Consider the following 15,562-nt stretch of genomic DNA (forward strand, 5'->3'; position numbering starts at 1 on the left):
TTTGTACAGCTGCTATTTTGATTTCCTTGCATTTTTTCTCCTCTCAGTTCTAAGGCCTGTCTGCTCCTCCCCCAATTCTCCGAGCAGAGTAGGCAGGCCTGTTGCCCTAGCGACTTCAGGACTCCACACAGACATAGCTGTAGATAAGCAGCTAGAGAGCCAGTACCGTTCTTTCTTCAGACAAGCATGCCTCAAAACGGTTCATTTGCACAATGTCTCTCGTTCACATCTGCTTGTAAATGTCAAAACTCACCAAAAATGACATTCGGTAGCTCCTACCCATATATACAGTGGGGAGAACAAGTATTTGATAACCTGCAAAAATCGGCAGTGTTTCCTACTTACAAAGCATGTAGAGGTCTGTAATTTTTTATCATAGGTACACTTCAACTGAGAGACGGAATCTAAAACAAAAATCCAGAAAATCACATTGTATGATTTTTAAGTAATTCATTTGCATTTTATTGCAAAATCGGCAGTGTATGAAATACTTCTTCTCCCCACTGTATGTATAACTTTATGGGCACGATTGCCCGTCTTTGTAATTTGTTTATTTCCGTTTGGCTCGTTAGCATATTTAATTAGCAGCCTACATGGAAATTCACAATTACTTGTGCAAATTGTGTTAGCATTCTGGTACTAGACGCCCAATGGGTTTTCTGGCGCTCCCTTGTGTACTAAGCCGGTAATAACGTAATTCCAGGGGTGAGAGGACAGTATGACGATATGAAAATCTGGATATCACCCAACCCTACCACAATGGAACACTATTTGTTCCTCTGTTCCCCCCTCTGTTACTGTTCCTCTAGTTCAGTGAAAGAAAGGGAAGAGATGTGGAGAGTTAGGGCTCAGCAGCAGAAGGCAGGGAGGAAGAGTTAAGATGATTGGAGGGATAGAGATGTGGAGTGAGTAGGAAGAGGGAGGAGTGGAGGGAAAGGAACATGGAAAGGAAGAGGAACATTGAGAGGGAGAGCACACCAGAGGGGAGTCTATAGTTCCAAGCATGTGCAAAGCTGTCAAGGCTAGAGGTCGGCCGATTATTAGGGCCGATTTCAGGTTTTCATAACAATCTGTATTTTTAAACACTTTTTTACACCTTTATTGAATCTTTATTTAACTAGGCAAGTCAGTTAAGAACACATTCTTATTTTCAATGACGGCCTAGGAACGGTGGGTTAACTGCCTCGTTCAGGGGCAGAACGACAGATTTTTACCTTGTCAGCTCGGGGGATTCAATCTGGCAACCTTACAGTTAACTAGTCCAACGCTCTAACCACCTGATTACATTGCACTCCACGAGGAGCCTGCCTGTTACGCGAATGCAGTAAGCCACGGTAAGTTGCTATCTAGCATTAAACTTATCTTACAAAAAACAATCAATCATAATCACTAGTTAACTACACATGGTTGATGATATTACTAGTTTATCATCTAGCGTGTACTGCGTTGCATATAATCGATGCAGTGTGTATGGTTGCTCCAATGTGTACCTAACCATAAACATCAATGCACAGAAGTATATATTTTTAAACCTGCATATTTAGCTAAAGGAAATCCAGGTTAGCAGGCAATATTAACCAGGTGAAATTGTGTCACTTCTCTTGCGTTCATTGCATGCAGAGTCAGTGTATATGCAACAGTTTGGGCCGCCTAATTTGCCAGAAATTTACGTAATTATGACATAACATTGAAGGTTGTGCAATGTAACAGGAATATTTAGACTTAGGGATGCCACCCGTTAGATAAAATACGTAATGTTTCTGTATTTCACTGAAAGAATAAACGTCTTGTTTTCGAGATGATAGTTTCCGGATTCGACCATATTAATGACTTAAGGCTCCTATTTCTGTGTGTTATTATGTTATAATTAAGTCTATGATTTGATTGTGCAGTCTGACTGAGCGATGGTAGGCAGCAGCAGGCTCGTAAGCATTCATTCAAACAGCACTTTTGTGCGTTTTGCCAGCAGCTCTGCTGATTATGAATTCAAGCCTATCAACTCCCGAGATTAGGCTGGTGTAACCGATGTGAAATGGCTAGTTAGTTAGCGGGGTGCGCGCTAATAGCGTTTCAAACGTCACTCGCTCTGAGACTTGGAGTAGTTGTTCCCCTTGCTCTGCAAGGGCCGCGGCTTTTGTGGAGCGATGGGTAACGCTGCTTCGAGGGTGGTTGTTGTCGTTGTGTTCCTGGTTTGAGCCCAGATAGGCGCAAAGAGAGGGACTGAAGCTATACTGTGACACTGGCAATACTAAAGTGCCTATAAGAACAATAATCAATAGTCAAAGGTGAATGAAATACAAATGGTATAGAGAGAAATAGTCCTATAATTCCTATAATAACTACAACCTAAAACTTCTTACCTGGGACTATTGAAGACTCATGTTAAAAGGAACCACCATCTTCTTTCATATGTTCTCATGTTCTGAGCAAGGAACTTAAACGTTAGCTTTCTTACATGGCACATATTGCACTTTTACTTTCGTCTCCAACACTTTGTTTTTGCATTATTTAAACCAAATTGAACATGTTTCATTATTTATTTGAGGCTAAAATGATTTTATTGATGTATTATATTAAGTTAAAATAAGTGTTCATTCAGTATTGTTGTAATTGTCATAAAAAATAAAAACCGTTCGATTAAATCAGTAGCGGCATTTTTGGTCCTCCAATAATCGGTATCGGCATTGAAAAATCACAATCGGTCGACCTCTAGTCAAGGCAAAAGGTGGCTACTTTGAAGAATCTCAAACACAAAATATATTTTGATTTGTTTAACACTTTTTTTGGTTACTTCATGATTCCATATGTGTTATTTCATAGTTTTGATGTCTTCACTATTATTCTACAATATATAAAAAAGTAAAAATTAAGAAAAACCTTTGAATGAGCAGGTGTGTCCAAACTTTTGACTGGTACTGTACGTTTTCACCTTTCCACAGAGGGGTCATATTAGTGTGTAGGCCAAACTGTTTGGATGCTACAGTCAGAAGTTGGCAGATTGGCTGTGCCGAGTCCCAAGACGCTTGTGGGGGTCGTAGAGCAAAACAGATAACACCATCGTGTTCGTGAGTCTCTTTAGTCATACTAGTTTGCAGGCCAAACCGTTCGAACACTCCAGATGATTGTATGAGAAGAACGATTTTCTGGATGTCTCATGGTCTGACAAACACCGCTCTAGCTCTGTCACCTTTCACCGCAGATGCGGAAGTGCGACATCGGCGGATGCAGTGAAAAAACAGATGCATCTGGCTTAAACTGAGATTTTTTTAATGGGGATTTTTTTATTATGCTAATTTGATTTCCGCAGGGGAGCAGACATCGACTCTAGGGGGTTAAAGAAGAGGTTGTGCTCTTTAAATTTAAGTTACCTTGTAATAGTCATTTATTCACTGTTTTGAGCTGTGTTTGTTTGAAAATGTGTGAGGAAATGTACTTTATCTTGAAAATTCTCAGTAACCTATAGAATTCTATTGGGGTCTAAAGGGTAACGAAGGAGACACTCCATCTTAACTCCTCAAATTTTACTGGATTTGTTGAACACTGCAGAAGACAACCTCCAACAGTTTTTTTTCTTTCATTCTTGTAAAGGATCTAGGTTCAGCTGTTAATCTATCAGCAATCAAAGCTGTATCTGGCAATGGAATGCTGTATCTGGCAATTTCTTGGCATACAATATCTAGCAACTTCAGTAAAGCAGGGCCCTTCAACATGCAACAGACTGAAGACTGAACGCACACCCACGTTATTAGCGGGTGTGAATGCTAAGCATCACGTTTTGAGGAAAATCTGTCACCATCCCTACAGTGTAGCATGATGGTGGTAGCATCATGCTGTGGGAATGTTTTTCATGGGCAGGGACTGGGAGACTAGTCAGGATGGAGGAAAAGATGAACGGAACAAATTAGAGAGATCCTTGATGAAAACCTGCTCCAGAGTGCTTAGGACCTTAGGCTGAGGCGAAGGCTCACCTCCCAACAGGACAACGACCCTAAGCCCACAGCCAAGACAAAGCAGAAGTAGCTTCGAGACAAGTCTCTGAATGTCCTTGAGTGGCCCAGCAAGAGCAAGACTTGAACCCCATCAAACATCTTTGGAGAGACATGAAAATAACTGTTCAGCAACGCTCCCCATCCAACCTGACAGCGCTTGAGAGGATCTGCAGAGAATAATGGGAGAAACTCCAAATACAGGTATGCCAAGCTTGTAGCATCATACCAAGAAGACTCGACGCTGTAATCGATTCCAAAGGTGCTTCAACAAAGTACTGCGTAAAGGGTCTGAATACTTACGTAAATGTGATTTCCCTTCTTTTTTTTTGCTCTGTCATTATGGGGTATTGAGAGTAGATTGATGAGGGGAAAAAACATTTAATCAGTTTTAGAATAAGGCTGTAACTTAACAAAATGTGGAAAAAGTCAAGGGGTCTGAATACTTTCCGAAGCAGGTTTTCATCAAGGATCCTTCAAGGATCTCTGTAATTTGCGCCGTTCATCTTTCTCTCGATCTCGGAAGAGTCTTGGTGGTTCCAAACTTCATCCATTTAAAAACGATGGAAGCCACTGTGTTCTTGGGGACCTTCAATGCTGCAGAAATGTTTTGGTACCCTTCCCCAGAACTGTGCCTCAACATAATCCTGTCTCGGAGTTCTACGGGGAATTCCTCCAACCTCACGGCTATGTTTTTGCTCTGACATGCACTGTCAACTGTGGGATTTTATATAGACAGGTGTGTGCCTTCCCAAATCATGTCCAATCAATTGAATTTACCACAGGTGGACTCCAATCTAGTTGTAATAACATCTTAATGATGATCAATGGAAACAGGATGCACCTGATCTCAATTTCAAGTCTCATAGCAAAGGGTCTGAATACTTATATAAATAAGGTGTGTTTTTTATTTTTAATACATTTGAAAAATGTTCTTAAAAACCTGTTTTTGATTTGTCATGATGGGGTATTGTGTGTAGATAGCTGAGGGGAAAAAATCAGTTTCAGAATAAGGCTGCAACGTAACTAAATGCCGTAAAAGTCAAGGGGTCTGAATAGTTTCCAAAAAGCACTGTACCATTTTCTATGTCTAAGTCTCGACTTTCATCAAAAGTAAAAACCACAATTTTAAATTTTGCTACATAAGACCGAATCGAGCCGGTCGGTCACATATGAATATGCCCCCAGGCGAGCCAGAGCGAGGGAGAGGGGGCAGGCAACAACAAAAAAACATGATGCGCACGTGTCTCGGTCATCTGAATCTCTCAATGTCTTGACTCGCAAATTCACGAAAGTAGCCTAAAGTTCACATTTTTCTCAGGTTTTATTTAAAATTGCACAACTTCACCCAGGCCTTTATAGCCTATCATCTAGTTACAGGTGTCTGTCGGGTTTTAAACACAAGGACAGTCAGAGACTCAATAACAACAAAGTGTTTGAGGTGTCCTCCGCAGTCCTGAAATATGGCCCTACCCTCACCACGCACACACACGCAGCACCGGACATTTGACCAGCAGCATTTTAATTTAATGGACCCATATGCATTGGGTGCATGATTGAGGTGTCCACCCACGGTGCTCAGAACGACAGAAAACACATTTATATTATGGTTCTTTGTCTTAACAGAACATGCAACTGCGTGCGTCCTTCTAACCAAATTCCAAAGCACATCTTCAGAAGAAGCCAAGAAGACGAGTAACAAACAGCAAAATCACTAGCCTATGTCAATCTAAAATCCCCCATAGTAAAAAAGTTTAGGGTAAGCATACTCGTTAAGCCAACTTGCATCTGTGGATTGAAATCAAAAATGTTTTGTTATTTAATGTTTCAACTAATTCATCTGGTTGTTATATTCATTATTTTATTATAAACCAATTCACATGTTTTATTATTAAGTTATTGACAATGTGTAAGTTCCCACTCGTGGCCAGTCTCAAAGGTGAAAAAAAAAACAAAAAAAACATTGGCTTTGAGGCTACCCTCAGATAAACACTTAAAATATGTTTTTAGTACGTTTTCAGAAAAGTGATCATACTTTATCTAAAATTGAGACTAATGTGCACGATAGCCTATTTCATGAGCATTCATTGCCATTTCTTACCAATTGAATATATGGGTTTTTCATGCTAGCAGTTGTGCCTGCCTGTATGTCACAGTCTCACTGTAGCAACATAACTTGATTAACTAACTACAAGTTAGACTTCCAAGTATTCACAGCTTACATTTTTCAATGCATTTTGTCTTATTTTGCAGTTAAATGAACCTTGCATTGTTTTACAGTGCATTCGGAAAATGCTTAGACCCCTTCCCTTTTCACATTTTGTTACGTTCCAGCCTTATTCTAAAATTGATTCAATAATTTTTTTCATAAATGTACACACAATACCCCATAATGACAAAGCGAAAACCGGTTTAGAAATGTTCGCAAATGTATTAAAAATGAAAAACAAAAATATCTTATTTACCTAAGTATTCAGACCAGAGATGTTTGAGGAGCAGGTGTCCACATTCTTTTGGTAATGTAGTGTAGATTCCATTTTCGTAAATTTGACATTCATCTCAGGTGGGCTTAAAGGGTACAGTAGCACAAAAAGCACTCCCTCTGTACATAATGTAAATGACAATGAAGCATTATTGTTCAATATCCTCAATACTACCTTATCACAATATTGTAGTTTATAAAGTATATTTATACCCCAAACCATTGGTTTCCATTATGTTATGAGTAGACTTTGCTATTACATCTTTCTCACCATAAATCACTTTTGTTACAATTAAGGCCAGTATGATCCTAATAAGCCCGGTTGGCATTGAAACACATGGGGATAGGTGTGTTGATATGCCTAATAATCAATAAACATGAGCAAAAATATATATATATATTTTTTCAGATTTAAACTGATTAAAACACACACAAACTAGTCATGCATATTGTGCATCTAGCTATGGTGCCTTTACCAAGATTAGAATCAATTATAAACATTTGTACCCTCTCCAAGACGTTTGGAGTGAACAAGTAGTCGTTGATGCAGAGAGAGAAGAACTAGATCAGGGTTGGAGGGATATCAGGGACAAAATACCTATAAAGTGGTGGATAAAAATGCTAACAAAATGGAGGGACAAGAAGATGACTATTGGGCGACTACTCATGCACTTTTTGGGTGGGGGCTTATTGTTGTCTTTCATTCATCCAGGTGATTGTTTTTTTGGTCCACCACCGGTATCTTTTTAATACATAGAGATTAAAAACTGTCTTCAGATCGGATTTAGGGAGACAAGTAGATTAACAAGAATAGCAGTACAGCAAATGTAAATTACATTTCAGATAATTCATTAAAAGTTGTGTGTGTGTTATGGTCATCGTTACATTGCTTCTTATCCAGATGACCAGTGTGGGTGCAGGGTTGAGTTCTAACTAGGGATGGACGATATAGTCGGTGAACATATCGGAATCGGACGATATTAGCTAAAAATGCCAACGTTGGTATTGGCCCGATGTCTAGTTTAACGCCGATGTGATAAACCGATGTCAAAGCTGACGTGCATACCAATATAACATAGGTAAATTACGTAATGACGGCACATAAAATTTTGCGCTACACGTGCAACATTGCATACCCATCCTAGCCCACAATGTCTGCTGTGTGGGTATTGGCGGGAACTGGATATTGTCGGGAATTGGAACACGCAGTCGTACACGTCGATGAGAATGCATACCATGGAAGAATTGGGACATTTTCAGCTTCCAGGAAATGTGTACTGATCCTTGTGACATGGGGTCGTGCATTATCATGCTGAACCATGATGAATGGAAATCTCGGTGCATTTAAATTAACATCGATAAAATGCAACTGTGTTCGTTGTCCGTAGCTTATGCTTAGCCATACCGTCACCATGGGGCATTCTGTTTACAACGTTGACATCAACAAACCGCTCACCCACACAAGTGGTCTGCGGTTGTGAGGCCGGTTGGACGTACTGCTAAATTCTCTAAAACAACCTTGGGAGGCGGCTTATGGTAGAGAAATTAACATTAAATTATCAGGCAACCGCTCTGGAGGACATTCCTGCAGTCTGCATGCCAACTGCACACTCCCTCAAAACTTGACATCATCGTGTTGTGACAAAACTGCACATTTTAGAGTGGCCTTTTATTGTCCCCAGTTTCTTGATATGCTACACCTGTCAGCAGGATGGATTATCTTGGCAAAGGAGAAATGCTCACTAACATGCTGACCAGACCAGACACGTCGCGTGCACGAGCGTCGCAAAATACATTTAGGAGTCAATGTTATTCAATTTTGCACCCACACAGCTCGCGCGGGCTAAAAAGTGTCTGTGACGCCAAGGGCTAAAATAGAACTCATTCCTATTTCTGACGCAGATCTCCTCATTGTTTTATAGAAGCAGGTACCCACGTGCCATCTCCTCATTGGTTATACCAACGTGGGTGATTGAAAGACAAACTGTTTTGCCGGTAGTCGTGGTAATACAATGAGTTTAGATGCGATCACCATATAAGTTAAACAATGAAAAGGCCTGGAAGGAGCAGAGATGACTAGAAACGATTCGGTTGGCCGCCGTTTTATGTGTGGATTAATTGTCGGAGTAAAGGTCCTTGTGCATTTCAGGTAAAATAACAACTCAATGCTAGCTAAATAGGACAAATGAACGTTAGCTAGCAAGTGCAAGCTAACTAGCTAAATTGCCATACATGTTTAATGCTATTCGACCTGTCCCCAAATTAATGTCATTGGTTCAGAGTTTGTTTTGATATTTTAACCTGTGTGTCGTGATCGCGTTTGGTGTAGGGGGACAAAATAAATATATGCACGATAGCGCACGCGCGCAGCCGGTTTGGGTTCCGTGTAACAGGGATGTAATAAGATAAAGAAGCTTTTTGTGTATATGATACATTTCTGGGATCTTTTATTTCAGCTCATGAAACATGGGACCAACACTTTACATGTTGCATTTATATTTTTGTTCAATGTAAAATGTTCAAGTTTCAAACAATTAAGTATATGTTTTCAAAATGCATACTGCCTCCAGCTCATTGCAAAGTGGTGTGTGACGCGCTGAAGCTTGCCGACCTTTGCCCATATGCACTTGAATGGCGAATGGGAAGAGCACTTCAATTAGCCTACCAGTTGAGAAATAAAAATAGAAGCACTTTTTAAATCGTGGCCATAAAACTGTTAGCACAGGATTGCATTTAGAATTGTTAGGCAACGATTGGGCTTATAAACGCACGTTTCACTCCAGCAGCAACGAATGAGCGGATGTTTGAGAAGTTGTAGCAGCAGCTCCTGCCATCTGAACGATTTTCACTCATAGGCTCTATATCTGTAATGCATGTGATAAACATAACTAACGGAAAATATACACGTGCCAATTTAATTCTACTAAATGATGCAAATTATCCTACAGACCGATAAGCATGATCGGTCAAATGTATTTCCTTGAATGAATAGGCTAAAAAACATTATTTTGCAATGGGATTTTTTCATCTTCTCCTGGTCAAATGTCCAGCGCCAGTTTCATTTATTTTTTAAATTGGCCAAAAGCCAGCTACTACCGGAAACCCTGACACACACGGGTCAGAGTTCAAACTAAGTAGCGTTCCACAACCATCAACAGCTCCCATAGACTAAAGTGATTAACATCACTCGATTAGTGCAGAAGCGCACTCACATAACACCATGCGCCTGTTATCTCCTCACTACCACACCTTGTTACCCCCTTAACACTAACCTATTCAAAATAACCATTGTGTCAAATGTGATTGTACATTACATCTGTGTATGCCCTCCCCTCTACTCCTGGCTCCCACACAAAGGAACCAAAAATAACACATTGGGTTCATGTGTGCCGAACCCTGAGCCGTGTAACCCTAAACCCTCCACTTAATGCTCCCGATCCCCTAATACCCCACATACCAGGGATGGGGAGACAGGTGCACAACAAATATTTCCCTACAAAGGCCAGAGTTCAAACAGTAGAGTTGTCTCTCTGCCTCACACACGTGTACACTAATGCAGGTGCAACTTGGCAGAAGGCTGGAGATAAAGGAGGGAGAATTCCCTTCCAACCTGGTAAATCAGACAAGAACATCCAGAGCCAGGGGGCTGTCATCACCTCCTAAGCCCAGGCATCTTAACCCCTCCCCGGACTGAGAACTCACCGTGGGCCCAGGCCTGACCTGCTATTCCCAGAGGGGTTAGGCCTCAGCTTAGTCAAGAGTGAGAGAAAGACGAGATCCCACACACAAACAAAGAGGGGACCACAAAGGGAGTCGCAAAAAGGCCTTTATAAGCAAAGCATTCTGGGTCAGTGGTGGTGTCGTGTAATGTTCATTTATAAACAGCCCTAAAATCAGATCATAAAAGGAAAGCATAAACGGGAAGATTCCATTAATGATAGGTGCGTGTACGGTGAGTGTGTATGGTGATACAGGACAGCTATGCCGTTTTAGACAAGTATAAATACACTAGAAACAAACACTACAAACACCCAGCTGCCCTTTTTGGCTCCCAATCACTGGAAACTAACTTGGAGCTACTTGGCTTTCAACTGTCAGAAGTCTAATCTGAGTCAAGGTCTTTCCTTTTCAAAGTGACTTCTTAGAACTGCTTATTTTAGGTGTTCTATTCCAGAGTTTATACCGTTGAGTAGGGATGGAATTAACCATAGAATTAGAACTTCCTCTAATTTTATAGATGGGGAGAATCCTGTGTACATCACTGATAACTTAGTAAGTTGCAGTTCAGCTCTGAAGCAGTACTATACAGGAGGATAGCCCTGGGCTAATGCTAGTCCTATCTATTCTACTGTCACAGAATGAGGTGTGAAATTAAGCTGGGCTAAGACCAAACCCAAGGCTCAGGGCTACACAGATACAGATATGGCACACCTGTTAATGTTGATATCAGTCACTCACTCTCACAGAGCTGAACCAAACACACAAGCACACGCCCTGACCTCTATTAGGGAACACAATGGCGCTGTAAGGGAATCCCAATAAACAGCTCCCTGAGGATCACTGGAACACCAGAGGTAGGTGTGGGTATTGTTAGAGCTCATTAAATTAATACAGGCGTGGTGTGTGTGGTGACCAGCTACAGGTAAACCCCTGACTAAAATCAGAACTTTATGTCACCCTTCAACATCCCCTGCTGTCCCTAAGGCTAAGAGGAAAAAGTACACACTGTTGCTACCTCACAGTCCAACCACAGACGATGAAACGAGATGGACGAAATGTATTCAGAATCAGACATTACATTTGTCAATGCAAAAAATGAAAAGGGATTATCAATATCAACAGAAGAAGAAAAAAATGTGGAAGTAAAAGTAGTGGTGTGTGAGAGGCTGGTCTTGGACTGCCCTCTAGTGGGATTTGCTCCAGCATTCATACTTGACCAGTCGTTCACATCTACAGTATACCCAGCAGGATGTAACTCACCTCTCTGCCCTTGTGTGTGACGAGCGCGGCCAGTGGCTTGGCGTAGAAGCGGCTGAAACTAAAGCCCAGACAGCCGTACATACTGTTAGCCGTCAGCTTCAGAGCCTTCTGACGGATGTCATACTGCACAAAGAGACAGAGAGATTTAGAGAAAAGCAAATAGAGTTCAAATAGTCCTGTGTTATTCAAGAAAAACCACCACCTACGCATTTCAGCTTCAAGCAAGTGTGGTCTGGGTTATGAGTAACAAATCAGTTTCTGAAACTGAAAATCACAACAGAAAGAAACCTGACAGTAGAAGTCATTATGCATGTACCTGCAGGTAAAGGTCAGGGTTGATGTCTTGTGCTTTCATCAGCTGTTTCACTTGTTTACGTCGTTCCACCAGCTTGCGAATCTCTTTGGGCAGAATTCCCATCTCCAGGTCAGCGTCCGGAACCTCTGGAATCTCATCAGGGTCATGCTCCTTTTGGTACAGAAACCAGAAATGGTACTGTTCAAATAACACACACACACACACACACACAGTGAGTCTCTCTCTGACTAAGACACACATACACACACCTCAGTCTTCTTGCGTGTGCTGTGAGCCTCTCTCTGTACGGTGGTGAAGCAGATGTTGAACTCTTGAATGATGGACGGGTACAGACTGTTGAAGTCCAGCAGCAACACAAACTTATCATAGAAACCTATGGGGAGTGAATAGGAGTTACACCTCACAGACCATCTCGGTGCCACTCAGAAATCTTTGCTCCGGTGAATGTCACACTCTAGGGTGCATTCTGACTAGCAGGGCACTTCATAGAAACACACGTCTGTCATTTTGATGGCGTAAATATTTTTTTTTTACATTGTTTTATATGAATCATACGAATAAGTCTGTAACAAAACAATAGTTACTACACACACCGTGTTCAATATGAAACATAACAGAACTATCAGTTTTATGGAACACACAAACCTTTTTCTGACAGTATGCAGGAAGCGAGTACAGTAGCCTCAAACAAAGACCATTTTATTTGGAGGGGGATTACATTTCCGGGAATGATTAAAAACACTTCAAAACAATCCAATCCATGCTACAGTACTAATGATGAGGTGTGTAGACAACACTTAAGGTAAGGATAGGAGAACGCCTCCACATATTACTTTTGTTACAGCATGGACATTTTTGGGCGAACTTCACACAGAATGTTACAAAAACATAATAGAAACTTCAGAGACTTCATAATGCACATATTGACCCCCCCACCCCGACTCACCCACTTTGGGGTCCAGTACCAGTCCTCCTGCATATGCTGCTTTCTTTCTTCTACTCTTCCCTTTCCCAGAATCCCCCTCCTCCTCTCCCTGAGTGAGGGAACGAGAGAGGAAAATGGAGAAAGTGAGATGGAGAGCGAGAAAAAAGTAGAGAGAAACAGAGAAAGTGAGAAAAGGAGAGGTGGACGTAAGAGAGAAAGGAAGAAAGTCCGTCTTGCAGTAGGTCCATACGGTGAGTGAGCGATGAGACAAATCTAAAATGTTTTATTACATTGGTGGGCTTCCTGTTCCTTTCAGTGCCAAAACCTAAATAAGCCAGACCTCAAAATCCCTAAAAACATGTGTGTGTTTAGACTTTAGTTTAGTGCAGTTCTCTACCCTGGCTCTGGCTACGACACAAAGGAAATACAATCAAGTGTCTAGTATTGGCCTCATGCAAGTGTGTATACCAGTTCTTGTTGGGCCTTCTTGAAGGAGGGTTTGTCAGGTACGATGTAGTTCTTGTCATGGAAGGCATGGAGCAGTAGATACTCATTCCTTTCAGAACGACCCCCCATCAGAGTACGAGACTAGAGCGAGAGAACGAGATGAGAGAAAAAGAGAGGGCGGGTGCATGTGTTAAGAATTACTCAGCATTTCACTCAACGGTGCGTGTGTGTGTGTCTCTCTCACCAATATGTTGCCTGCTATGTTTGTGATCTGCAGGGCGAGAGGCAGCACGTTGAGCTCACACATGATCTGGAGGATCAGCTTGGCATCCGTCCATGTCAACTCCAACAGGTACAACAGGTGGGGGGAGTCACTGATGGAGGGACAGACACACACCAGGACCTTTACAGCTGAAATTTAGATTTTTATTGTGGGACCAAGCACTCATATGTAGAGGCACACACACCTGTAGAGGTTTTTGATGTTCTCAGCAGGTATAGTGGCTCGCTCAGTCTTCAGCACCTGAGCAGCCAGCTCAGTCAGGTGGTAACTCTTACAGCGAATCAGCTCCTTGGCTGAGATCTCAACGTCACACACCAGACGGCCACAGGTGGCGCTCTTCTCTGCAAAGCCACTGCGACCCTACGCAGCACAGGCACCAGAGAGGAAGACCATTAACACCCACTCTAACCTCCACTATCCTTTGCTGTAAGGCCTAGATATGGACCAAAGCCACTGCAAAGGAATGTGACATGTGCAAGCATAATGAAGGAGACTTTAGCTCAGTGGGCTAACATGATATTGAGTTGCTCTGAGGACCCAGGTTAGAGTCCCTGATACTCACCCCTAGTTTGGGCATGTTGGACCTCTTGAGGCGTCCGATCTTGGACCAGTGGGGGACCTTACACACAGTGATTCTCTGAAGGAGCACTTCCAGGTCAAAGCCAAATATATCATGACCCTACAGGAAATAGATGAGAAGAGAGGTCAGCTGGGGTGTAAACATAGACAGCTGTAATACACAGTGGATTCTGAAAGTATTTAGACCCCTTCCCTTCCACATTTTCTTAAGTTACAGCCTTATTCTAAACTGTATTACATTATTTTTCACTCAATCTACACACACAATACCCAATAATAACAAAGTGAAAAGACGTTTTTTTTGTAAATGTATAAAATAAAAATACCTTATACAAAAGTTTGGGGTCACTTAGACATTTCCAACACATACATTAAATGAGTTGCAAAATGAATAGGAAATATAGTCAAGACACTGACAAGGTTAGAAATAATGATTTTTAATTGAAATTGTGTCCTTCAAACTTTGCTTCCGTCAAAGAATTTTCAGCAATTACAGCCTTGCAGACCTTTGGCATTCTAATCTGAAGAGATTTCACTCCATGCTTCCTGAAGCACCTTCCACAAGTTGGATTGGCTTGATGGGCACTTATGTTCCATACAGTCAAGCTGCTCCCACAACAACTCAATAGGGTTGAGATCCAGTGACTGTGCTGGCCACTCAATTATAGACAGAATACCAGCTGACTGCTTCTTCCCTAAATAGTTATTGCATAGTTTGGAGCTGTGCTTTGGGTCATTGTCCTGTTGAAGGAGGAAATTGGCTCAAATTAAGCGCCGTCCACAGGGTATGGCATGGCGTTGCAAAATGGAGTGATGGCCTTCCTTCTTCAAGATCCCTTTTACCTTGTACAAATCTCCCACTTTACACCACCAAAGCACCCCCAGACCATCACATTGCCTCCACCATGCTTGACAGATGGCATCAAGCACCTTTCATTTTTTCTGCGTCTCACAAACCGAACACCTCAAATTTAGATTCGTCTGTCCATAACACCCTTTTCCAATTTTCCTCTGTCCAGGGTCTGTGTTCTTTTGCCCATCTTAATCTTTTCTTTTTATTGGCCAGTCTGAGATATGGCTTTACTTTGCAACTCTGCCTAGAAGGCCAGAATCCCGGAGTCGCCTCTTCACTGTTGACATTGAGACTGGTGTTTTGCGGGTACTATTTAATGAAGCTGCCAGTTGAGGACTTGTGAGGCATCTGTTTCTCAAACTAGACACTCTAATGTACTTGTCCTCTTGTTTAGTTGTGCACCGGGGCCTCCCACTCCTCTTTCTATTCTGGTTAGAGCCAATTTGCACTGTTCTGTGAAGGGAGTAGTACACAGCGTTGTACCAGATCGTCAGCTTCTTGGCAATTTCTCGAATGGAATAGCCTTCATTTCTCAGAACAAGAATAGACTGACGAGTTTCAGAAGAAAGTGCTTTGTTTCTGGCCATTTTAAGCCTGTAATCAAACTCACAAATGCTGATGCGCCAGATACTCAACAAGTCCAAAGGCCAGTTTTATTGATTCTTTAATCAGTACAACAGTTTTCAGCTGTGCCAACAATTGCAAAAGGGT

At 41.7% G+C, this 15,562-nt stretch overlaps 1 protein-coding gene across 1 annotated transcript in view; it reads right to left on the reverse strand.

The window, feature by feature from the left end:
- The window catches only part of pola1 (polymerase (DNA directed), alpha 1), a 94,928-nt gene that overhangs the window by 58,303 nt on the left and 21,063 nt on the right, over nucleotides 1-15,562 (reverse strand). Inside the window, exons 19-26 of the mRNA XM_055881541.1 lie at nucleotides 13,982-14,098; nucleotides 13,604-13,779; nucleotides 13,381-13,510; nucleotides 13,158-13,277; nucleotides 12,711-12,798; nucleotides 12,013-12,137; nucleotides 11,765-11,914; nucleotides 11,449-11,571 (exon numbers count right to left, since the gene is read on the reverse strand). Coding sequence (XP_055737516.1) covers nucleotides 11,449-11,571; nucleotides 11,765-11,914; nucleotides 12,013-12,137; nucleotides 12,711-12,798; nucleotides 13,158-13,277; nucleotides 13,381-13,510; nucleotides 13,604-13,779; nucleotides 13,982-14,098 — 1,029 coding nt within the window. The remainder of the gene's footprint in view (nucleotides 1-11,448; nucleotides 11,572-11,764; nucleotides 11,915-12,012; nucleotides 12,138-12,710; nucleotides 12,799-13,157; nucleotides 13,278-13,380; nucleotides 13,511-13,603; nucleotides 13,780-13,981; nucleotides 14,099-15,562) is intronic.

Source organism: Salvelinus fontinalis, chromosome 25, assembly GCF_029448725.1.
Source record: "Salvelinus fontinalis isolate EN_2023a chromosome 25, ASM2944872v1, whole genome shotgun sequence".
Classification (NCBI taxonomy): domain Eukaryota; kingdom Metazoa; phylum Chordata; class Actinopteri; order Salmoniformes; family Salmonidae; genus Salvelinus; species Salvelinus fontinalis.